The following is a 26532-nucleotide window of genomic DNA, read 5'->3' as shown; positions in this document are numbered from 1 at the left end:
ACCACCAGCTCCCGATCCGTAAGGCGGACCGCCCACACACTGCTTTCGAGGCAGATGGCCGCCTCTACCATTTTCTCAGTGTTCCTTTTGGCATCACCAACGGGGTCTCAGTCATCCAAAGGGAGATGGACCGAATGGTTGACCGGTACGTGTTGCGGGCCACCTTCCCGTACCTAGACAATGTCACCATCTGCGGCCACGATCAGCAGGACCACGATGCCAACCTTGCCATATTTCGCCACCCCGCCACTCTCCTAAACCTCACCTATAACAAGGAGAAGTGCGTATTCAGCATGAACCACTTAGTCACCCTCGGCTATGTGGTCCACAATGGAGTTCTGGGGCCCGATCCTGACTGCATGTGCCCCCTCATGGAGCTCCCCCTTCCCCAGTGCACAAGGCCCTCAAACACTGCCTGAGGTTCTTTTCATACTACGCCCAGTGGGTCCCAAAATATGCGGACAAGGCCCGCCCACTCATCCAGTCCACCCTTTTCCCCCTGACGGCCGAGGCTCAATATGCCTTCAACCTTATTAGAGCCGATATCGCCAAGGCCGCGATGCACGCAGTAGACGAGATGCTGCCCTTTCAAGTGGAGAGCGACGCATCAGACGTCGCCCTAGCCGCCACGCTCAATCAGGTTGGCAGGCCCGTGGCATTCTTTTCACGAACCCTTCATGCCTCCGAAATTCGGCACTCTTCCGTCGAAAAAAAGGCCCAAGCCATCGTTGAAGCTGTGCGGCATTAGAGGCATTACCTGGCTGCGAGGAGATTCTCTCTCCTCACTGACCAACGGTCGGTAGCCTTCATGTTCAATAACACACAGCGGGGTAAGATCAAAAATGATAAACTCTTGAGGTGGAGGATCAAGCTCTCCACCTACAACTACGAGATTTTGTATCGCCCCAGCAAGCTCAACGAGCCCCCAGATGTCCTATCCCGAGATACATGTGCCAGCGCACAGGTGGCCCGACTCCGGATCCTGCACGATGACCTTTGTCACCCGGGAGTCACACGGTTGTACCATTTCATATAGGCCCGCAATCTGCCCTACTCCGTCGAGGAAGTCAGGGCAATCACCAGGGACTGCCAGGTCTGTGCGGAGTGAAAACTGCACTTCTACCAGCCGGACAGCGCGCGCCTGGTGAAGGCCTCCCGCGCCTTTGAACGCCTCAGCGTGGATTTCAAAGGGCCCTTCCCCTCCACCGACCGTAACACGTATTTCCTCAGTGTGGTCGATGAAAACTCCAGATTTCCCTTCGCCATCCCATGCCCTGACATGACGTCTGCCACCGTCATGAAAGCCCTCAACACAATCTTCGCTCTGTTCGGCTTCCCTGCCTACATCCACAGTGACAGGGGATCCTCATTCATGAAATGAAATGAAATGAAAATCGCTTATTGTCACAAGTAGGCTTCAAATGAAGTTACTGTGAAAAGCCCCGAGTCGCCACATTCCAGCGCCTGTTCGGGGAGGCTGGTACGGGAATTGAACCGTGTTGCTGATCTGCCTTGGTCTGCTTTCAAAGCCAGCGATTTAGCTCAGTGCTAAACAGCTGCATCAGTTCCTGCTCAGCAGGGGTATCGCCTCCAGCAGGACAGCCAGCTATAACCCCCGGGGAAACGGGCAGGTGGAGAGGGAGAATGGGACGGTCTGGAGGGCGTCCAACTGGCCCTACGGTCCAGAAGTCTCCCGGCCTCCCGCTGGCAGGAGGTCCTCCCCGATGCACTGCACTCCATTCGGTCGCTACTATGCACCGCCACTAACGACCCACCCCATGAACGTCACTTTGCCTTCCCCAGGAAATCCACATCCGGGGTGTCGCTCCCGACTTGGCTCTCAGCTCCAGGACCCGTACTCCTCCGTAGGCAGGTCCGACTCCACAAGGCGGACCCGTTGATTGAAAGGGTGCAGTTACTCCACGCTAACTCCCAGTATGCCTACGTGGCGTACCCCGACGACCGCCAGGATACTGTCTCCCTCAGGGACCTTGCACCAGCAGGTTCCACACACACACACCCCTCTGGCCCGGCTCCACCACCCCCTCCCCCGGCGCACCCAGAAGCAACCCCCCCAGGACCATCCATCCTCCCCACGCCCGAGGGTGAACATGATTTCAGCACGCTCCCGGAGTCACCGAGGACCAGACCAACACCGGAATCACCGCCACCACTGCGTCGCTCTCAATGCCACATCAAGGCCCTGGACCAGCTAAATCTATAATTGGTTCGGGGACTATCAAACCACCTTGTACTGGACTTCAGAAACAAATATTTATTTTTCGCTTCTGTATATTAAACTTGCTCTCTATATAGTTCTCCACCCCCCCCGCCGGACTCAATTTTAACAGGGGGTGAATGTGGTAATCACCACTGTTGTATATATTAGAAGATGTGTGGTAAGGCCCTGTACTACAGGTACGGGGGTAGTCCCTGCCTGCTGGCTCCGCCCAGTAGGCGGAGTATAAATATATATGCTCCCTATACAGCAGCCATGTCGCCAGCTGCTGTAGGAGGCCACACATCTTAGAGTAATAAAGCCTCAGTTGTATTCCACTCTCAGCCCTGTGCAATTGATTGTGCATCACACATCTGACCCTCAGATAGACCCAGGGCTTCCACTCCTATCTCTCACCCTTACCATGCACAAGCAGATGTGTGTTCTGAGACTCTGATTCCTTCACCTCTGAGCGCCATGAAGAATGGTCACCCTTCCAGACCTCTCCACACTGGACCATGTCAGCTCAGTACTCACCCTTATTGAGTGCAGAAAATCATTTAACTTTTGCTGGCACTGTAGTGCACAACGTCATGCCCCCTGTCCTTGGCTGTATGCTCTGCCCAGGCCTTCTTGGTTTGATGGGATGGTCTTCTATTGCCATCATGTGGCATAAGGCCTGACACTTGCTGCCTCTACGAGAGTGCACAGGCAGTCGTCTGAAAACCAGCCGCGGGTTGACTGCCCATTTGCACTGACTTCCCACCTGGTGTGCCTCTTGGGTGCTGCTGACATTCTGGACACCTCACTGTGCCTACCCCGATGTCTTCTTCGATCTGACATAGTCACTTTTAAACCACCCATGGGGTCCCCATTAGACCCAGCGTTCGCCATGCTTCCACCCCCACTGGCTGTGCAGTGTCTATGTCCAAGCGTGTTTCACATTGGCCGGCTCGTATCCACCAGCCAGCATGATATCGCATTTTTTTCAGCAATCTCAGATGGAAGCTGAAAATGCGGCCATTCTGGTCCCACCAGGCGTGTTTGCCTCACATGTGTAAAATTCATGACCTATCGTCATTTTTATTGAGTCTAATCTTTATTTATCCTGCACATTTCTCATATGTCTTTCAAAGTATTATTTTTGTCCTCATTGGGATGTTATGCAATCCCTTCCTGTCGATCTGTTTCACTGTTTCTCTTATAACTTAACTTTTTCAAAATTGCACACTTGGTTGTCGGTCCTCAGCAGCTCTGATCCCCATATAATTTCAAACTTTAATCATGTTATGGTCAGCATCGCCTGGTGAGCATTTTCTTTGCGCTATTGGGGTTACTGTTACAAAGTAAGACCAACAACTGTCTCTTAAGGCTCCGTGGCACAAGAGTCATTTTGCATTACACTTGCCCTAGTCTAACTCTAAGCTACATGGGCAATCCCAATGTGTTCTTTGTTATTTGAAATCCCCCATGAATGTGTCCATGGTCTTTTGCAATCTTCCTACCAATTCATCAAAAACCTAACCCTGACAGTAAACTGATAGGGCTCAATTCAAGTAAATGGGAACAAAGTTCCACAGCGAACGTGTTTGTTCCCGTGTTTCCTGCCGCTTGCAGAGCCGAGAAACACATGGCTCTTCAACGCGACTCGCATTGTATAAGGGGCCTCAGCAGGGAATGCGCAGTCGAGGTGACATATAGCCCTATTTTGTTCACCGGGGAGCTTTGCTCACCCAAAGTCTCATGGATGCGATTGACTGCTCCAAATCAAGTTTAGCTGGTTAGGAATCTTCAAAATATTGGATAGTGTTTTCTAGGAATTGTTAGGTAAATATAAAGACGTATTCCAGGATGTGTTGCATCGAATATGAGTAAAGGTCAAGTTTTACGCCAAGCCTGATTCCATGCCAAAGTTCTTCAGTGCGAGGCACCTTTCACCAAAAACTGGCACCTGAACTTTCATGCCTTAAAGAATTGGGGATTATCAAACCTGTGCAGTTTTCTGAATGGACTGACCCCACCATCTCTGTGTTAAAACCAGGCCACTCAGTTAGACTATGCGGGGACAACACACTTTAAAAGAAATAAAAAATTTAGAGTGTCCAATTATTTTTTCCCAATTAAGGGGCAATTTAACATGGCCAATCTACCTAGCCTGCACATCTTTTGGGTTGTGGGGGCGAAACCCCCGCAAACACAGGGAGAATGTGCAAACTCCACACGGACAGTGACCCAGAGCCAGGATTCAACCTGGGACCTCGGCGCCGTGAGGCAACAGGGCTAACCCACAGCACCACCGTGCTGCCCTCACACATTTACAATAAACCAGACAGCCCAAGTAAACAAATATCCCACGAATTGACGAACTTCATGCGTAGTTCGTCAGGGGCCTCACGTATACCAAACTTGACGTCTGCCTATTTGTAATTAGAACTGGATGAAGACTCTCAAAAGTTTATGATAATTAACACACATAAAGGCCTGTTTCAATGCACCAGATTATCCTTTGGCATCTCTTCGACCTGTGTGTTATCAATGCACAATGGAGAATCTGATCCAGGACATCCTGAAGGTTGTGGTCTACCTGAGTGACATTCTAGTGGCAGGAACAGCACATGAAGAGTAACCGGCAAGCCAAGAAAAGGTGCTCAGAAGATTTAGATATCTTGGAATCCGACTGAAGCATGAGAGATGTACTTTCCAAGCTCATGAGGTTACTTACTTTGGATTCAAAGTGGACTCAAAAGGCCTGCACCCACTCAAGGACAAGGTGAGATCCATAAAAGAAGTCTCGGTACCTAAGAACTAGGCTGAATTAAAGTCCTTCTTGGGGATGGGAAAATACTATGGTCGTTTTATCCCCAATCTAGCACCAACATTGACGTCACTACACTTGCCATCAGGGTTGGCATTGGAACGAACCACAGGAGCAACTCTTCCATCATGTCAAGTGGGCCTTATGGCCACCATGTTTGTTGGTTCATTTTGGCCCAGATAAGTCAATCATCCTAACTTGTGATGCATAGCCATGCAGAATAGGGGCATACCTGTCCCATAAAATGGAAAATGGTTCAGTGAGGCCAATTGCTTACACCCCCAGAACTTCCTCCGATGCCAAACTGAAATATGCACAGATTGAGAAAGGATGCCTAGCTGTAATCTATGGAGTTAAGAAATTTCACCAGCCTGTCCATGGGTGACGCTTTACCACAATACCCAACCATAAGCCACTGTTGGGGCTCCTCAGAGAAGACAAGCCGATACCTCCAATCTCCTCTGCCAGGGTACAGCAGTGGGCCTTGTTGCTGGAGGCCTACAATTACATCTTTCAGCATTGGATAGGTACACAAATTTCAAACGCTGACGAGCTGACTCAACTCCCACTTCCAAAGAACCTGGTACCATCATTTGTGCCTCAAGAAATTGTTCTGGCATTAAATTTCCTTGACATTTTGCAAGTATCATCAGGTCATATAAAGAACTGGATGCATTGCAACTCAGTCCTGTCCAAAGTGAAGCACATGATCTTAACTGGGTGGCACCATGATAAATCTGACCCCTTCAGGGCTTACCTCACTCGCAACGACAAAATCAGTTGTGAGGATGGCGTCATTATCTGGGACTCACGAATGGTGCTACCACTCCAGGCAAAGGAGCTAATTTTGCAATTAAATTGCACAGTGCCCATCCAGGCCAAACAAAAATGAAAATGCCATCTAGGAGCCACATTTAATAGTGACATAGGTAAGGATATTGAACACCTGGTGCGTAAATGTGTCCCCTGACAGGCAAAATAGACATTGCCACCCACAGCCAACCTCCACCCATGGGAATGGACTGGTCCAGGAAGAGGGCACACGTGGATGTCGTAGGACCTTTCCTGGGCAGAATGTTCCTAATCCTAGTTGACGTCCACTCCAAATGCTTTTAAGAGGAGTTTCAACACTTGGTCTGAACAAATGTCATCTGCCAAAGTATCATAGAACCTCTACAGTGCAGAAGGAGGTCATTCGGCCCATCAAGTCTGCACCAGCCCTCTGGAAGAGCCCACAACCCGCCCTATCCCTGTATTCTCACTTAACCTATGGATCCCTGGACACAAAGGGGCAATTTTTTATCATAGCCAATCCACCTAACCTGCAGATCTTTGGACTGTGGGAGAAAGCCGGAGCACCCGAAGGATACCCACCCAAACACGGGAAGGAAATGCAAACTCTACACAGACAGACGACTAAGACTGGAAATGAACCCAGGTCCCTGACATTGTGAGGCAGCAGTGCTAACCACTGTGCCACTTTGCCGCCCATACTAGAACAACTCCCCTTTACCCTGCCAAAAGTGGTGAGTGGAGGGAGCTGTTCAGATATTCAAAACAGTAATGAAGAATCTATCCAACAGACTGCTGTGCTTTAGGTTGGCCAACATTATTCTATCTTATAGCATGACCCCTGGCCCCCTCCAGTGCTACCATGGATGTCACGCCAGCAGAGTTACTCATGGGCCGTCGCCTCTGGACATAACTGGAGTTAGTTTTCGCAAATTTGGCAGTGAGGGTCGTGGCAGGGCAGTCCTCCCAGAGGAAACAGCACGTTTCGCACAAAGGAGGCAGATCATTTTAAGTTGGCAACCTGTTCTTTGTCAGGTACCTTGCCTCAGGCCCAGTTTGGCTAGGCAGAAGAAATGTATTGAAGTCATAGAGTTCATAGAATTTACAGTGCAGAAGAAGGCCATTCAGCCCATCGAGTCTGCACTGGCTCTTGGAAAGAGCACCCTACCCAAGGTCCACACCTCCACCCTATCCCCATAACCCAGTAACCCCACCCAACACTAAGGGCAATTTTGGACACTATGGGCAATTTAGCATGGCCAATCCACCTAACCTGCACATCTTTGGACTGTGGGAGGAAACCGGAGCACCCGGAGGAAACCCACGCACACACGGGGAGGATGTGCAGACTCCGCACAGACAGTGACCCAAGCCGGAATTGAACCTGGGACCCTGGAGCTGTGAAGCAATTGTGCTATCCACAATGCTACCGTGCTGCCCAAGTCAGGTCCAGTCCTGTACCTGGTGGATTTGAAAGGCAGGATAGTGCGAAGCACTTTGACCATGTAAGTGGCCGGTGGACCACAATCCCAATCTCGAACAGTTAGAACCGACAGGCAGCACCAGTGCTCCTGTTGCGGAACCAGAACAGAGGGAATTTAGGAGTTCTGTGCAGGCTCCGCCAGCGAACCAGGAGGGAGCTGGAGAAGGGAATGATCGAACTGTACTGGTCGAATCTCGGAGACATTCTTCCGTGGAAGACAACGTTACTACCTCAGAAGTGAAGGAGCGGTTAGGGGTCTAAGGCGGTCTGCGAGGCGCAGACAATCCCTGACTGATTGACATTGTGATTAGCTGTTATGGACTGTCACAACTTGTGTTTCTCAACCTTTTATTCCACATAGGTACTGTATATAACTTATTTTGTAAATATGTTATTGAAGGACCTGTCGGGGAGGGATGTGGCAGCACAGCCCCTTTAAGGGGCGAGCCCTCGGGGCTTATCGTGCAGTAGTGCGCGGGGTCCTGGGAGCAGGGGCCTGGGCAGTGTGGACCCAGGAGTCAGAGAGTGGAGACCTGTTTACTGACTCTGTGTATAGTTTACCTTGACTTGTTATCAATAAACCCTTGTTCAGCTATCCTGGAAATCTCCCCAGTATTGCCTCAAACCACCACTGAGGCTAGTTATCCAGGTGCTACGATATTATGTACCCTACCATTTTGCATTCCTTTCTATCTCCTGAAGTAAGCCATATTTCTGTTGTTCCGATTTAAAAAATGAAAGTTTTTCATTTATATGTCGCAGTTCATGAGCTTGGGATGTCCCAAAGGGCTTTATCGCCAATTAAGTGCTTTTAAAGTAAAGTCTCTGTAATGTGGATTGCATGGCAGCCAATATGAGCACAACAAGCTCCCAAATCATCACCTCTATCACACAACTCAAATTCATGTGTTGCAACATTTGAACCAATGCTGCTGCATCTCTTGATCTAAATCGCTGCATCTTACACTAGCAATTGCACTGGAGTAATTTCTATGTTCAGGATTATATAGTAGTTTTAATGAGAAAAAAGCTCCATTTGAAATGAAGTCATGTATTGGTTCACTCAAACACTCTGAATTGTAAATAGAAAATCCACTGAACACTTCCAGCAGTGTTGATCACTTGACACAATGGTCGGAAATGTTGCAAAAGGCACATTAATTCGAATTTGTAAAGAAAAGTGCCTTTCTGCAAACACGGTTCCATTCACTGTTTTATTTTGTTCAGATTTCCCACATTTGTAGTTTCTAATTGAATACGAACACATGTTCTGACTTGAGTAATTTAACAATTTCAAACAGCATTTTACATTTCAAAGTCTCATTTCACAGGTGTTTCTCTGTGAATGGCTGATTAGCTCAGTACCTCAATTTTGGATCAGTTATTGAAGCAGTAAACGAATATAAACAGCTGCAAATTTGGCTGTTCCTGACTCGGCTGATGCTTGCCAGATTAAACATTCCCACCAGCAGTGTAAAGCTTCTGAACAAAAAGAATATTTAAGAGCTGGGAACAAGACATACACTGGGGACACGCAGCTTTTGCAGTATATCTAGCAAACTCACTGCTGCAGCTATTCCTTTCTGGTTTGATACCTGATCGAGTGCATTCCTCCCCTGGTTCCTGGTCTTCCAGCTCTCTTTCCTGTTTCATCCCTTTGATTTAACCCCCCCCCCCCCACTCCATAACTGACAAACCAAATCGAACAAGGTTCACAAAAGGAATGCGCAGAAGGCAATTTTGTCTTCTGCTGATCTTGAGAAATTAACAGTAGCCAAGAGAAATACAATTTGAGTACAAGTTCTGTGTCTGAGTCAGAAGTTTGTGGGTCAGCTCCCACTCCAGCAATCACTCCAGGCTGGCACTTCATTCCATGCTGAGTGTGTGCTGCCCTGTTGGAGAAATTGCCTTTTGGGTGAGACGTTAAATCCAGGCCCTGTCTGCCTTCTCTGGTGAGCTTACAATGTCCCATGGCACTATTTGACATCACCAAAAAACAGATGACCTCGTCATGAGCTTGTTGCATGGTTTAGCTGCGTGCCAACTGCCTGCGGCATTTTCTACATTCCAACAGTTTATGCAGTGATTGCAAAATACTTGGGATGACCTGAGCTTAGAACCATAGAATCTCTACAGTGCACAAGGAGGCCATTCAGCCCTTCGCATCTGCACCGACCATCCAAAAGAGCACTCCACCCAGGTCCACTCCCCTTCCCTGTCCCCATAACCTAACCTGCACATTCCCAGGTACGAAGGGGCAATTTACCATGACCAATCCACCTAACCTGCACATCTTTGGACTGTGACAGGAAACCCACACAGACTATGGGGAGAACGTGCAAATGCAACATAATCGCCCAAGGCTGGAATCGGACCCGGGTCCTTGCCACTGTGAGGCAGCAGTGTTAACCACTGTGCCACCATGCCACACAGTAGCACTATGTGCATTTCTTCTTGTGAAGAACTGTCGAGGCAAGAAGGTAAGCAACATACAAGAACATTTCTGTCCCTTTGAATCCAGGTTTCCTTGAAGGCGGTGACAGCCTTTCTGTATCTATCCCAAATGACCGTTCCTCACAGGCAAGCTTAAATAGCGGGCTAGTCATCCACACAATCTCATATTTCACACACCATCTTCATATGTGATTGACAATCAGAGGAAGGAACAGTAGGGGATTCATTTACTTTTTCCTTGGTTGTCCCAGTGGTGCTGAGGCCAAAATCATAGAGTTGCGTAATGTGACATTAGAAAAGTGTCTGTCAGAAAACAGGAATGGAGCTGAAAAGAAATAGAAATATCTTTGTAACAGAATATTTACCAGTGATCTAGAGTGCAATTAATAATCTTTTTGCTTATATTTCCCAAATGTAATTTGAGTAAGTTTTTTCAGGATGTGACTGTAATTTGTAAAATTAATGAAAAGGTTTCAGTTTTGTACTTCATACTGTAAAGGGAATGTTTTTTTCTTGATTTCTTTATGTGATATAAACATTTCTGGCTAGGCCAACTTGTTGCCCATCCCTAATTGCCCTTGAGAAGTTTATGGTGAGACACCTTCTTGACCTCCTGAAGTCCATTTGATACATCCCACAGTGCTGTTTCGTGATCTTAATGGAGCAACAGTGAGGGAAGGGCGATTTTGTTTCAAGTCAAGGTGGTGTGTGCCTTTGAGAGTAACTTGCATGTGGAAGTGCTCTCATCTTTCCCTTGTCTTTCGAGGCAGGTAGGGTCGCAGGTTGGGAATTAGCTGCTAGGACACTTTGGGAGTTCCTGCAATGCACCTTGTAGCTGATAAACATTAACACTACTGTGCGGCAGTGATGGAGGGAGTGAATATTTAAGGTTATGGATGGGGTGTTGATCAAGTAGACTGTTTTGTCCTGGATGGTGTCAGGTTTCTTGAGTGTTATGGAGCTGCATTCACCTGAGTAAGTTGGTAGTATTCCATCACACTCCTGAATTGTGCCTTGCAGTTGGTGGACAGGCTTTGAGGAGTCAGTACATGCGTTACAGAGTACTTAGCCTCTGACCTGTTGCTGTAGCCATTCTATTTATATGGCTGGTCCATTTTGGTTTCTGGTCAATGGTAACCCCAAAATGTTGGCAATGGGTGATGGTAATGCTTTTGAATGTCAAGGAGCGATGGCTTGATTCTCTCTTGTTAGAGATGGTCATTGTCTGACACATGTGTGGCATGACTATTATTGTCATTTATCATTCTAAGCCTGACTTTTGTCCAATTCTTGCTGTATATCAGCACAGACTTCTTCAGTATCTGAGGATTCACGAATGGTGTTGAACATTGTGCAGTCATCAGCGAACATCTCCACTGCTGACCTCATGATAGAGGGATGGCCAGTGATGAAGCAGCCAAATATGGTTGGGCCTAGAACACTACTGTAGTGATCTGTACATCTGTACATACATCTGCACATACACCAGGGACTGCAGCACAGATGTAACAGCCACAGCATCACTAGAGGGCAGCATCAGAGACGGGTATAAAGGGTCCAGCCCAAGGGAGGATCCGCCTCTTTCAGAAGCACAAGGCTAGTGAGCAGCAGCAGACAGAGACAGCTCAGCATAGGCCATTTACCTTAGCTTCACTGATCATACCTCTTGACTGCGTTATATCTAGTTAAGCTCTGGAAACAGAACAAACCCACTGAATAAAGTATTTGTGTTAACTGGAAGTCTACAATCTTTATTCAGACTTAGAGAATAACATAACTGCCCTGAGGAATTCTTGCAGTGATGTCCCAGGGCTGAGATGGTTGGCCTCCAACAACTAGGAATGATACATGACTCCAACCAGTGGAGAGTTTTGCTAGGGCTCCTTGATGCCATACTCAGTCAAATTCTGCCTTGATGCCAAAGGCGGTCACTCTCACCTCACCTCTGGAGTTCAGCTCTTTTTTCCCCATGTTTGGCTCAAGGCTGTAATGAGGTCAGGAGCTAAGTAGCCAAGGTGGAATCCAAACTGAGTTCAGTGAGCAGGTTATTGCTGAGTAAGTACAGTTTGATGGCACTATTGATGACAACTTCTATCACTTTGCTGATGATTGAGAGTAGGTTGATGGGACAGTAATTGGCCATATTGGATTTCACCTGGACAGGATGAACCTGGACAATTTTCCACATTGTCAGTTTGATGCCAGTATTGTAGCTGTACTATAATTTGGCGAGGAGCGTGGCTGGTTCTGGAGAACAAGCCTTCAATACTTAGAACCAGAATATTATCGGCTAGGGTCCAAAGTCTTTACTACAACCAGTGCCTTTAGCTATTTCTTGAGATCACATGGAATGAATAGACCTGGCAGAAGACGGACAGCTGTGATGGGAAGTCACGATGAGGCTGAGATGCTTAAAAATAGGAATGTGCAAAATCATTGAAACACATGCCAGTCCATCCTTAATATATGTTCAGGAACATTGTCAACATTAATAGTGAGTGCGTGATCGTTTACAATGCTCCTAGCCCAAGGAAACATTGGGCTGTACTTTTAAGTCAACGGCAAAGCAACAATGCCTGCTGTTGAACACAAAGTAAGCTTCGCAAAGACATCTGGCCATCTCTATGATAAGATTGTCACCTCTGCTGCCAGGCAATGGTATTGCAATTGCTGGCAGTGATCTTTACTGACACTTCCCAGAGTGGAGCTGGAAGTCATCAGTCAATCACATTGAAGGATTTTCACACGTTACATCCCCCCTCCCACCCCCTCCACCCCCTCAAACAGAAAACTAAAACCTTGAAAGTAAAATCAATGTTTAAAATGCTTTACATGGAACAAATTAATGATCGGGACATACACATGGGGTAGAAGCAAAACTATTTTGGAAAACATTTTAAAATAGCATGATTAAAAAATGTAGCTTAAAATAGCTACTAATTTATAACTCAACAGCACTCCATGATTATATAAAAGATTTGGTCAGGGCCACTTCTGTTGTTCATCAAATCTTATTATAATCACGTCTGATAAAAATTCAGTTACACTTGATTAAACATGATGTTATTCCTTATGTGGTTTCTAATCGCGATGTGAGAGCTGAAAAATAAATAAACTTCTTGCTGAATTCAGTGATTGCCAGCTCTGGCAGGGGAAAGCGGGGGAATCCCTGAGTGACAGGCCACAATTTCAGAACATTTGCACTAAGCTGTTCATGCCCAACATCCTGCAATTTCCGGCAATATCAGAAGGGCATTGGAAGTTTACCCTGTACCCAACTCCCCAAAATCCAGCAAACGTTTCTACGGATTTGTGGACAGTTGCAGTATTCAGCTTTGCACTGATGCTGTCTAATAACAGCAACATGACGATGCAAGTAGAAGTAGCTTTCTCCTCAGACTTGCAGCATGATAACATATTTAACCTGTTCTCCTTGCTTACCTCGTTCTCCTTCGTTCTTATTGCCATTCTGTTCTTTTATTTTCATATCTGTTCTTTTATTTTCATATCTTTCCATCCTTTAAATATTTAAGCACTATTTACTATTCTTCTCAGCTTCCTAGGTCTTGGTGCCTACTTTGGAGGTATAAGCACCATTTGCAAAAAAAAAACCTGAAAACCGGATTTAAAAGCTATTTCAGCAAAGTGAGGCCCATAATTTGGACGATTACCCTGGTCATTTCAGAGCACAATTTTATGGCATGCTTTTCTGACATGAACATTTGAGCAGTTATCTTGTCCACTTTTTTGGCAGCCCAATTGCACCTGGGTGGGAGAATGTTTTAAACCCCATCAAAATATAACTTGATATTCCTCCCTTCAACTGGACCCAGTGTTTCTCACTTTGCTTTCTCTGCATGCCCTGTCAGTAGCCTTTCCTTTGTTTTGGCTGTAAAACTGGTACTTTCTGCTGCATAAATTATGATTTCTTGCAATACTTAAAAGCCAATTAAGCTTGTCCTAACTTTATGACCTCCCAACAACAAGCAAATGAGCTTGGCTTCTCTACTAACAAACATACAAACAGTGAGCCTTTGGGTATTGGTTATCGCGGATTTACTGGAGTCATCAACAGTGCTATCAAGCGGCACTCGCACAGCAACAAACTGCTCATGGACGCTCAGTTTGGGTTCTGCCAAGGTCACTCAGCTCCTGACTTCATTACAGCTTTTGTTCAATATGGACAAAAGAGCTGAATATCAAAGGTGAGGTGAGAGTTACTGCCCTTGACATCAAGGTAGTATTTGACTGAGTATGTCATCAAGGAGCACTAGCTAAACTGGAGTCAATGGGAAACAGGGGGAAACTCTCCACTGGGAGTCATACCTGGCACAAAGGAAGATGGCTGTGGTCAATAATCTCAACTCCAGGACATCGCTGCAGGAGTTCCTCAGGTAGTGTCCCAGGCCAAATCATCTTCAGCTGCTTCATCAATGACCTCTCTTCCATTATAAGATCAGAAGTGGGGTTTGCAGATGACTACACAATGTTCAGCACCATTCACAATTCCCTAGATAATGAAACAGTCCATGTCCAAATGCAGCAAGACCTGGACAATATCCAGACTTGGGCTGACAACTGGCAAGATACATTCACGCCACACAAGTGCCAGGCAAAGACCATCTCCTACAAGAGAGAATCTAACCACCACCCCTTGACATTCAATAGCATTACCATCACTGAATCCCTCACAATCAACATCCTGGGGGTTACCATTGATCAGAAACTGACCTGGACGTAATGTGTTGGGTGCTCTGGATCCATGGAACACATACAGGCTAGCACCACTTAAAATAGTACAACACTATTTTATTAAGTTCAAAACTGTTGAACATACTTTCACTGTGGGTTAACACGATGTTAGATTAAACTAAAGACCTATGCCTGGCCTAACCAGTCTATGCACTCAGCACATGGTGAAGTTCTGTGCTGTAAGCTGGAGGCTCTGTCCTTCTGAGAAGCTGCATCCCGAATGAGCGGGAACTCTGATGCCCCCTGTCTATGTAGTGAGTGTGCTCTAACTGGTGATTGGCTGCGGTGTTGTGTGTGTTGATTGGTCTTGCTGTGTGTCCATCAGTGTGTGTGTCTGCACCATGATATACTGGTGTATATTGTGACATCCCCCCTTTTATAAAGAAATGTATGTGTGTGGCAATATATAATGTGTGGTGATAATGTTCCTAACTACGTGTGGAGTGCGAAGACATATTTACAGGACTACGTACATGAGAACTAAGCTGTTTACATGGGAAGGTGCCTGGTGCAGAGAAGCAGTACGCAACAAGAGTAACGAGATCAATACTATATGCAAACCAGGGAAACGATCAAACAAAGCAACGAAACAATTCAGAGAGCCCATAAGTTCGAAAAGTTCATAAATTTGGTCTCTGAGGTGGGCGACGAATTCTGGTTGACCACCTCCAGGGTGGGTCGAGAGCGGGTGGGTCGAGAGCAGCCGGTTCAGGAGTGGGCTGGACTGCGTCAAAGTCAGGGGGAGGCAGAGTGACAGGGAGCTCTGCATAGTCCGTGGCAGGGTCAGCAGGAGGGCGAGGCGACACTGAAGGATCACGTGGCGAGCATGGAACGGGACGAAGGGCGCGTCGATTGCGGCGCAAAATAGAGCCATCCAGTAGACGAACTAGGAATGAGCGGGGGGCCACCTGCTGAAGGACAACAGCGGTTGCAGACCAGCCACTATTTGGAAGATGGATGTGGACGTTGTCATCTGGAGCCAGAGCAGGGAGATCAGCTGCACGGGAGTCATGAGCTGCCTTGTGCTGTGCACGAGACATCTGCATCCGGCGAAGGACCGGAACGTGGTCGAGGTCTGGGACATGGATGGATGGCACCGTCGTCCTCAGGGTGTGATTCATGAGTAATTGGGCTGACGACAGGTCAGTGGACAGTGGGGCGAAGCGATAGGCCAGCAAGGCAAGGTCGAAATCAGACCCAGCATCGGCAGCCTTGCATCGTTTGACGATATGTACTCCCTTCTCTGCTTTGCCATTGCATTGGGGGTACAGGTGACTGGACGTCACATGGGCATAATTGTACCGCCTGGCAAAGTTGGACAATTCTTGACTGGCAAAAAAGGGGCCATTGTCCGACATAACCGTGAGCGGGATGCCGTGTCGAGCAAAGGTTTCTTTACAGGCACGAATGACTGCAGACGATGTGAGGTTGTGCAACCGTATCACCTCCGGGTAATTCGAAAAGTAGTCCACGATCAGGACGTAGTCTCTACTCAGCGCATGGAACAGGTCGATGCCCACCTTAGTCCGTGGTGACGTGACCAACTCATGGGGCTGCAGGGTCTCACGTGGTTGGGCCGGCTGGAAGCGCTGTCAAGTGGGGCAGTTGAGCACTGTGTTGGCTATATCCTCATTAATGCCGGACCACTCCACTGCCTCTCGGGCCCGTCGGTGGCCCTCGTATAGTTGTTCCAGGACAAGCTGGCGCATGCTATGCGGGATGATAATGTGGTCCAGTTTTAGAAGAACCCCGTCTACTACGGCCAGATCATCGCTGATATTATAGAATTGAGGGCATTTGCCCATGAGCCACCCGTCCGTTAGGTGGCGCATGACACGCTGTAGCAAGGGGTCAGCCGCCGTCTCGCGGTGAATTTGGACGAGGCGTTCATCCGAGGCAGGTAGATTGGAGGCCGCGAATGCCACATGGGCGTCAATCTGGCAGACAAATCCCGCTGGGTCACTTGGAGTGTTGTCTGCCCTGGAGAGAGCGTCAGCAATGATGAGGTCTTTGCCTGGGTGTATACCAGCTGGAAGTCGTATCGCCGGAGCTTGAGAAGAATACGCTGGCGGAATGTCGTTCAAGTCTTTCTGTATTATAATGGCCAGCGGGCTATGGTCGGTCTCGATGGTGAATTGAGGAAGTCCGCAGACATAATCGTGAAACTTAACAACACGTGTCAGAAGGCCCAGGCACTCCTTTTCTATCTGCGCGTAGCGCTGCTCCGTGGGGATCATCGCACGTGCCGCATATGCAACGGGGGCCCATGATGAGGCCTCATCACGTTGAAGGAGCACTGCCCCACTGCCGGATTGACTGGCATCGGTCGAAATTTTGGTCTCCTTTGCTGGATCAAAGAAAGCTCAGACCGGGGCCGTGGTCAGTTTTGCCTTGAGTTCTCTCCATTCGCGCTCGTGGACAGGGAGCCATTGGAAGTCTGTCATCTTCCTGACCAGGTTCCTGAGAGCCGTGGTATGAGAGACGAGGTTAGGGATGAATTTCCCTAAAAAATTAACCATGCCCAGAAATCGGAGGACCGCCTTCTTGTCCTCTGGTGTTTTCATAGCTGTGATGGCAACTACCTTGTCCACATGCGGCTGCGCATCCAATTGGGAGATGTGGTCCCCGAGGAACTTGAGTTCCTTCTGACCAAGAGAGCATTTGGCCCTGTTAAAGCAGAGGCCATGCTCATGTATACTTCTGAATACACGCTGGAGGCGACTAACATGCTCCTGCGGGGTGGTGAACCAAATGAGGTGCGTGCACCACCGGCATGGCATTCGATTTTAATAAAATCTTGTAGGTGTACGGGAGCATGCCCATGCCTTCGAAGACGTCGTGGTGCTGGTTGATGATGGTGTCGAGCTGCGCCCTGAAGTCGGTGTCCTAACGGCAGACGCGTCAGCAGGAGAGAGAGAGTGAACTCTCTGAACTAGGTTCAACAGCTTGCATGCCTGCGCGCCAAGCAGGGAGGCTTTCGAGGAGCCCACGATTTCAAAGGGAAGGATGACTTTGCGTGACCTGTGCGTCACTTCAAGTTGGCATGAGCCGCTGACAGCAATGGCAGTGCCATTATAATCTAATAGCTGGCAGGCTGATGGCAGGATGGCTGGTTTGACACGAAGGCTTTGGAGGTCAGACCGCGCAATGAGATTGGTGGAGGCACCAGTGTCCAGGCGGAATCATATTTGGGACCAGTTGACCGTAAGGGTGGCACACCACTCATCGACTGGATCGATGCTGTATACCGATAGAGGCTGGATTCTTTGCTTCCGGGACACCCTGTTTTTTGTAATGATACCGACTCGAAAAGGCGCCTTCGGGTCCCAGTGTCAATATCGGGTAGCAGGTCCGAATCGGGCTCGGTGACCGTGGGTTGAATGGCCCAGACATTTCTGCGAGGCTTGCTGGAGCGACATGAGTTGGCAGGCTGAGCTGATCTGCATAAAACAGCACACTGGCCAAGTTGTCCACATCTCCGGCATCGTCGGGATTTAGCAGGACATTGCCGCTTTAAGTGGGTGGAGCCACAGTTGCCACACATTGTAGCGTCAGTACGTTCGCTGTGCCACCGCGCATGCGCGGTGCGGTCATACGTGGTGCGCGCCTGCGCAGTACGTTCGTCGTCGCCGTTCCCTCGTTCTGCGCGCACAAGCGCGGGAGTCCGCGAAAAGCGCGCAAAATGGCCGCCCCCATCCAGGCTGAGGCCCTGGAGTTGCTTGATTGCTTGCACCCATTCTGCCTCATGGGGACCTTGCCGTGCCATTTCAGCCACTTGGATGTGGGAATACCGACTAATGGTGTGTTCGTGTAGCACGCAGGTCTCGATGGCAATCGCTAGGGTGAGCTGCTTTACCTTGAGGAGCTGCTGGCGTAGGGAGTCTGACTGAACACCAAAAACGATCTGGTCGCATATCATGGAGTCAGAGGTGGGCCCGTAATTACAGGACTGCGCAAGGATGCGGAGATGGGTGAGAAAGGACTGCAAATGCTGTTGGAATACATAGCGCTCAAAACTTTCATTCGCCTCGATGTTGCAGTGACTGTCAAACTTGAGGAGGACCGTCTTGAATTTTGATTTATCTTCACCATCAGCTAAGGTGAGAGAATTGAAAATGTGGATGGCATGTTCCCCGACCGTGGATAGGAAGACACCGATCTTCTTGGTGTCCGAGGCATCTTCCCGGTCTGTGGCTTCCAGGTAGAGCTGGAAGCGCTGTTTGAATATCTTCCAGTTGGCCCCTAGGTTACCGGAGTGGCGGCGGCGGGCGGGCGCTGTCCATTTTGCAGGATGACTGTATGCTGGTGGAAGGCAGATTACTTGCAGGTAGGTCTAAGAAGTTCTAACATCCCTCAACTCCTGGTATCATGATGTGGTGGGTGCTCTGGATCCGTGGAACACATACACTTAAAATAGTACAACACTATTTTATTAAGTTCAAAACTGTTGAACATACTTTCACTGTGGGTTAACACGATGTTAGATTAAAGTAAGGACCTATGCCTGTCCTAACAGTCTATGCACTCCAGCACATGGTGAAGATCTGTGCTGTAAGCTCTGTCCTTCTAAGAAGCTGCATCCCGAATGAGTGGGAACTCTGATGCCCTCTGTCTATAAAGTGAGTGTGCTCTAACTGGTAATTGGCTGCAGTGTTGTGTGTGTTGATTGGTCTTGCTATGTGTCCATCAGTGTGTGTGTCTGCACCATGATATACTGGTGTATCTCATCATAGAAATTACAGTGCAGAAGGAGGCCATTTGGCCCATCGAGTCTGCACCGGCTCTTGGAAAGAGCACCCGACCCAAGATCAACACCTCCACCCGATCCACCCAGTAACCCCACCCAACACGAAGGGCAATTTTGGTCACTAAGGGCAATTTATCATGGCCAATCCACCTAACCTACACATCTTTGGACTGTGGGAGGAAACCGGAGCACCCGGAGGAAACCCACACAGATACGATGAGGATGTGCAGACTCCGCACAGACAGTGACCCAAGCCGGAATCGAACCTGGGACCCTGGAGCTGTGAAGCAATTGTGCTATCCACCATGCTACCGTGCTGCCCTATTATTATGACAGGACTAGCCACATTAATATTGTGGCTACCAGCGCAGGTCAAAGGCTAGGAATCCTACGGCGAGTAACTCACCTCCTGACACCCCAAAGCCTGTCCACCATTTACAAGGCACCATTCAGGAGTGTAATGCAATACTCTTGACTTGCCTGGATGAGTGCAGCTCCAACAACACTCAAGACGCTCGACACCATCCAGGACAAAGCAGCCCGCTTGATTACTCCTCCTTCCACAACATTCAAACCCTCTATCACTGACTAACAGTGGCAGCCGTGTGTACCATCTACAAGATGGACTGTAGTAACTCACCTCAGCTCCTTAGACAACACCTTCCAGCCCACGACCACTACCATCTAGAAGGACAAGAGCAACAGATATCTGGAACCCCACCATCTGGAGGTTCCCTTCCACGTCACGCACTACCCTGACTCGGAAATATATTGCAGCTCCTTCACTGTCACTGAGGCAACATCCTGGAACTCCCTCCCTAATATGTACTTCCACTTCAAGGACTGTGGTGGTTCAAGAAGGCAGCTCACCCCACCTACTGAAGGGCAATTAGGGATGGGTAATAAATGCTGGCCCCACGAGCGATGCCCACATCCTGTAAATGAAGAAAAAAACACGAGGAACGTAATAATGTGGATTTACTTGAGTCATTCTTTAAAAATCGAAGCCCGTTGGATTCCTGATATTGTGATTACTTGTCGAGCTATGTTGAATATTTCCTGTTTCCTGCTCCACTCAATCAACGAACACTTGCAAATTTCAAATCAGCAAAAATAGTGCTTCTTGAATAGTTGGCGTTTAAGTTTAAAATTATACTCCTTTGTTCAAGAATTTGGGAACACCGCCTTCTGCAAGTCCCCCTCTGAGTCCACACCATCCAGACTTGGAACCATATTGCTGTTCCTTCACTGCCGCTGGGTCAGAATCCTGGGGCTCCCTCCCTAGCAGCACTGTGGGTGTACCTATACGAAGTGGACTGCAGCCGATCAAGACGGCAGCTCACCACCGCCTTCTCAAGTCATCTTAACCAACTATTCCTATCTCCCTCATGTGTTTACCTAGCGTTCCCTTAAATACATCTACGCTGTTCACATCAACCACCCCATGTGGTAATGAGTTCCACACTCTTTGGCTGAAGAATTTTCTTCTGAATTCCCGGTGACTATCTTACAGTGTTGGCCTCCAGTTATTCTCTCCCCCACAAGACGTAACATTGTCTCTGCATCTATTCTATATGCAAGTTAGAATTAAGTGGCACTATGTGAAGCTAGCTCCGAACCTGCCACTTCCCAGGTTTTATGGAGACAGGGCATGGGCAGACAACTGCCCTGCTCCCTGGATGCTGGCTTTTACTTTAAATATGTTACTGACATGGAAAGCATCAGATTTAACATGCTTTGCAACTTTTAATCATTCATTTCTGGCCTGTAGGTGTTTCCAACAGGACCAGTGTCTATTGCCCAAACCTAATTGCTTTTGAAAAGGTTGAACCTTGAGCTGCTGCAGTCCACATAGTAAATGTACTTCCCCAGCATTGTTAGGAAGGGAGTCCCAGTATTTTTAATAATCTTTATTATTGTCACAAGTAGGCTTACATTAACACTGCAATGATGTTACTGAGACAATCCTCTCGTCTCCACACTCCTGCGCTTGTTCGGGTACATGGAGGGAGAATTCAGAATGTCTAATTCACCTAACAGCACGTCTTTCGGGACTTGTGGGAGGAAACCGGAGCACTGGGAGAAAACCCACGCAGACACGGAGAGAACGTGCAGACTCCGCACAGACAGTGACCCAAGATGGGAATCGAACCTAGGACCCTGGCACTGTGAAGCAACAGTGTTAACCACTGTGCTGCACCCAGCAGCGATGAAAGAACGGTGATATATTTCCAAGTTAAAATGGTGTGTGGCTTTAAGAACATAAGAACTAGTCGTTTGGTAGTACTTGAGTATTTCTGAAAAAGAGACATTTTTGTCAAAGCTTTTCATCTTGAACTCACCAGGAATATAATGTAAGGGAAATTAATGAATTCATGCTGTGTTAGAAAAGAGTTTTGATTGTTTGGCAAGTGGACACTGATTGGTAGAGGCATTGCCATAGAGAATGCACCAGTTGATGATAATTGACAGTTAACTGCCAAGCATTGCTTAAAATTTCAATCAGGCAGCCTGATTTTGATTGGTCAAGGCATTGTCCTGAGGAATGAATTGGCGAATAGCTGTCAGTTATTTTGTTTAGCAAGAACAGACAGAATATGTGCACATGTTCCTTTTATCTTCAAGAAATAGGGCCCTGTGTATTAATATATGTATAGTCTAGTACACAGTGTCATGAAATGGTAGGATGCTAATAACATGAATGAATTGTTTTTTGCACAAGTGAAATCAAACTGCCATGTATTTTGTAAACCATGTCTGGGCAGCACAGAGCAAAGAATCGGAAACAGACTGTTCTTTGTAATTGATACATTTAGTAGTCAGAGTGCTTTGAGCTGCCAGGGAGCAGGCTACTCACACATGACGTGGCAACAACAAGAGAGGGAGAGGGGCAGCCAACCTCAGGAAACAATTCAGTTAGAGATGATGCACTGAAGACAGAAACCAGTTTGTGTAAATGATCGTTTTTGTCGCTGAACAGAAGTTCAAGTCCTGGTCACTTAGTTTGTATGGGGGCTGGCTTTGACCAATAGATTTATGGTTGTTATTTGGTAAATGGAGTAGAGTTTTGTATTCTGGGGGAAATGGATGCTTTTGTGTTTCCAGTCTTTGTGCTTACTGTCAATGTGCCAAAGTATAAGATTGTTCTTTGTAATGTTTTATTATCTTTCTTCTACTTTAACAAATACTTATATTGTTGTTTGATGAAAGAGATGTTTGAGTTCTTACTCTTTCTGCGATGTTTCTCACTAATATCCAAAAAGAACCACCACGCAAATCATTTTTTCTTTTTGGAACACCCTCCCATGTGGCATCAGCGGAGTTTCGTAACAACAGCACTGCGAGCCAGCCTGACAATCAGCTCCAATTTATACACCTTCTCCTATATTGCATCTGTTAAAGTAGTTGTAACATCTCTACATTAAAATCATTGCACTTTTTCTTTCCCCTAACAATCTTTGGGATTATCCAATAACTTCACAAGGTAATTTATTACTATACATCTGGCAAGCTGCGCGTTGAACCAGTTTCATGGGGGTATGTAACAGCTAACTAGAATAATGCTACTGCCAATGTTCCATTCTCCATGACTAAACCGCACTGGGTACCTTTGCCAGATGGTATATAACCCGAATTGAGAATTCATTACGGAGACAATCTTGGGTGCATATCCTTATCATATCACATTGTAGCCTATTAAAATGTTCTTTATACCCAGGCGACGGACTATCACCCAATGTGATCAAGTGATTTACGGTGACATTAAGAAGGACATGTTCTAAACGTCACTTTGCTTGTTGTTTTTGTCCGCAGGATGGTGGTTTCAGGCCTGTGGCCCTTCTAACCTGAATGGCATGTATTACTCAGGCGGGATGAACACAATTCGATTTAATGGGATCAAGTGGCACTACTGGAAAGGCTCACATTACTCCCTCAAGTCCACCACAATGATGATTCGACCGGTAGCTTTCTGAGCAATGCATAAGGATCGCTTTTCTGAACAGCTAATGGAATTCACCATCGCAGCACAATCACTTGTTTAATTTTATTAAATTGTTTAGCACATACTGGTGGGATATAAATATTAAAGGCTTCACTATCACAGCTACCAGCCTGCATATTGCTCGAAATTATATATTTTTAAAATTCTTCCCGTACTTCTTCAGTGATGAAAAATTTGACAAGGACAATCTCGGTGGAAAGCTGGAAGGAACATATTAAATGACTTGCCATTGAACTAGTCCCTGAAATAGAAAAAAGCCCCTCTGGGTTTCTCCTGTTCAATTCGAATGATGCAAAGAATGTGTTGCCCATTGACATAATCATGATTCAGGGCAAAGTATATTTGAAAGTGTTCATTCTTTGTCAGCTGCCTTCAGTATTGTCTTCGACGCATCAACCTCCACATCTGCTCTCTCCTTCAGTGATCACTGAGTCGGATGACCACAGCGAGTGGAAGCCAAAGCATGAATGTAAAATGTTTAACTATTTAATGTACAGAATGTATTTGGGTGAATCCTTGGTAAATTCTTTATCAGAAAAAAGGATACATTATTATGTTTGTCCGTTTGTATCTGTTCCAGGCTTTTGAGGACAGCCAGTGTTTTCATGAGATCAGTTCTCGCAGTAGCCAATGTGATGCAGACCATTCCAAAATAATTCCTTTGCTTGTTGGCTGTCACTGCATATTTGTATTCTGACAGATGTTCTATTTGCTGCACACCCAGCTGTTTGTATCAGTGTGCTTTTGAAACATTTTGTTTTTTGGTACCATTATGATTAAATCTGAAAAATGTGGAGAGCCACCGGTGCCAGACCATGTCACCCTCCCCTATATACAAACAGGGTCATGTACTTTCCCGTGCATTAAGCCTTGGCTAACTTCACTCCATTGGGATGAGTCTCTGCCCGACAATTTGCTGTTAAAGTTTCTGCTGCATGTCCTGAGACTAAGAAAGCCTGTCCAGTTCAACTGCTGTCTGTTATTGCAAGATCTTTGCTTTTGGAGTGCCTGGCTATTTTAGAAGTAGGTAATGGTGCCTCCAACCATTGCTCTTTATCTCCCAATGGCTCTGTCAATCATGGAACTAAGAATTAGCAGAAAGTGCAGAAGGCATTAGCGTGAGCAAACAATCCAATGAAATTCAAACTGCCGCAAAAAATCTGTTTTTGTTTGGAAAGGCTGAGTCTGGGAGACTGTCTTGAAGCAGTTCACTTGTGCTTGCACACCAGCCTCTTTGTTCTTGCGCCAAATGTGGGGCCACCTGCAGTTTTAAAATACTATTGTCAATGTGTAATAAACATAATTGTTATGTAAGCTGTGAATCATGCTTAGTGGCAAATCATAGCAATACCCAGAGGAGACTAAAGGCATTTTGTAAAAGACAAGAAAACAAGCCTCACGTACGTTCCAGGATTTTCTGACCTTTTTTCTTTTAGGACAGTAAAAGTAAAGCACACATTTCTTCCACCTGCTGTCTCTATTGTGAAACCTCGGTTACCAAGATAGTGGTGATTGACCAGCTTTCTGGCCTCTCGAGTGTCAAAATGCTGCAAGCAGCAATGTGGAAGTGACCTGGGATGATTTTCTCTGTTTCCCTCCTCTATCTCTTTGAAACCCACGGCATGCCCCTTTCCCTCCCCCACAAGAATACAGATGCAGAATAACGCTGTGTGACTTGACTTGGAACGATTAATTTTTCCAAGATTGGCAGGTTTTTGCTGACAGTTTAATAGTATTAACAATTCTCCTGCCAACTGTTAATTAAGGAACACCACTGATGATTGTTAGTCTCTTGTTTCACACGCCCTCTCATTTCACACACCCTACCCTCCCTGTGTCGAGTACGATGCAGCTGTATATTCGCATACTGGAATATTGCTCCAAGTCAAACAGTGGCATTTTACCAATGGCAGGTTAAGCATTGCAATCAGGTGGAACAACAATGCGTTCTGGTGCAGACCTTTGTAGAGGTCCAAAAACAAAGTATTACTAATATAACATTTTGTAAAAAGATGTTTCTACAAAACTAACAAAAAGAAGAGAACCTATTAACATGCATCTTTTAACAGGCTGATACAATATTTATGACAGCATATCCATTAAGTCACCTGGAAATTATTTGGATACTTGTGAGAAAGGTTTTTTGCTTAAATGTACCTATTCTTTTTACTATCTTATTGAAATAACAAATATCACACATATTGATTCATCATTCATTGCTTCCAGAAAATGGAAATAATATATAAATAAATATAGCTTAATTATTCACTCTTTCCAATATGTGTAAATATTGAAGCAAATCACTGCTACTTATCCTGTGAAATAAGTTAAATTGTCAAACAATAACGCAAAACTGTTTCAGATATTTTATCTTTTCTAAACACTATTAAGCATGAGCATACAATTTACAGCAGTTTTTGGATTAATTTAAGAAATAAAATTGTCCAAAGTCCTGCCTGCGTTTTATCTGTTCTGTCCGCCAGCACAATAAGTGGACGGTATTACAATTTTGTGACCAATAATTGTGCATTAAAGCTGTAAAACAACATGGGTGGAATGTTCTGAGGTTTGGGGAGGGGAGGGGTGGGGAGTGCATTTTGCTCCCCTTCCTCTCCCCCCCCCCCACACACACACACATAGACACAGACACCATTACTCACATCCTGGTGTCAGATGGCCCAATGTACAATGGACAAGATGTTTTGCTCCACCAACTAGGCCAGAAATGTGAAATGTTAGAATGTGCCACGAGATAACGAGGAGGCCTTGTAGCGCAATGAGTAACGTCCCTGTCCCTTGGGGCAGCACGGAGATGCAGTGGTTAGCACTGCTGTCTTACGGCGCCAGGTCACTGTCCACGTGGAGATTGCACATTCTCCCTGTGGTTGCGTGGGTCTCACCACCACAACCCAAAGATGTGCAGGATAGGTGGACTGGCCATGCTAAATTGCCCCTTAGAACATAGAACATACAGTGCAGAAGGAGGCCATTCGACCCATTGAGTCTGCGCCAACCCACTTAAACCCTCACTTCCACCCTATCCCTGTAACCCAATAACCCCATCTAACCTTTTTTTTTTGTTCACTGAGGACAATTTATCATGGCCAATCCAGCTAACCTGCACGTCTTTGGACTGTGGGAGGAAACCGGAGAACCCGGAGGAAACCCACGCAGACACGGGGAGCACGTGCAGACTCCGCATAGATAGTGACCCAGCAGGGAATCGAACCTGGGACCCTGGTGCTGTGAAGCCACAGTGCTATCCAGT

At 46.8% G+C, this 26532-nt stretch overlaps 1 protein-coding gene across 1 annotated transcript in view; it reads left to right on the top strand.

Annotated features, from left to right (window-relative positions):
• Positions 1 to 25716, top strand: part of angpt2b (angiopoietin 2b) — a 374156-nt gene extending 348440 nt beyond the window's left edge. The window contains exon 10 of the mRNA XM_072501637.1: positions 23075 to 25716. Coding sequence (XP_072357738.1) covers positions 23075 to 23235 — 161 coding nt within the window. The 3' untranslated portion in view covers positions 23236 to 25716. The remainder of the gene's footprint in view (positions 1 to 23074) is intronic.
• Positions 25717 to 26532: the final 816 nt, after the last annotated feature.

This window comes from Scyliorhinus torazame, chromosome 1 (assembly GCF_047496885.1).
Source record: "Scyliorhinus torazame isolate Kashiwa2021f chromosome 1, sScyTor2.1, whole genome shotgun sequence".
In the NCBI taxonomy this organism is placed as follows: domain Eukaryota; kingdom Metazoa; phylum Chordata; class Chondrichthyes; order Carcharhiniformes; family Scyliorhinidae; genus Scyliorhinus; species Scyliorhinus torazame.
The sequence above is the reverse complement of the archived record's forward strand: the minus strand, read 5'-3'. Positions and strand labels throughout refer to the sequence as shown.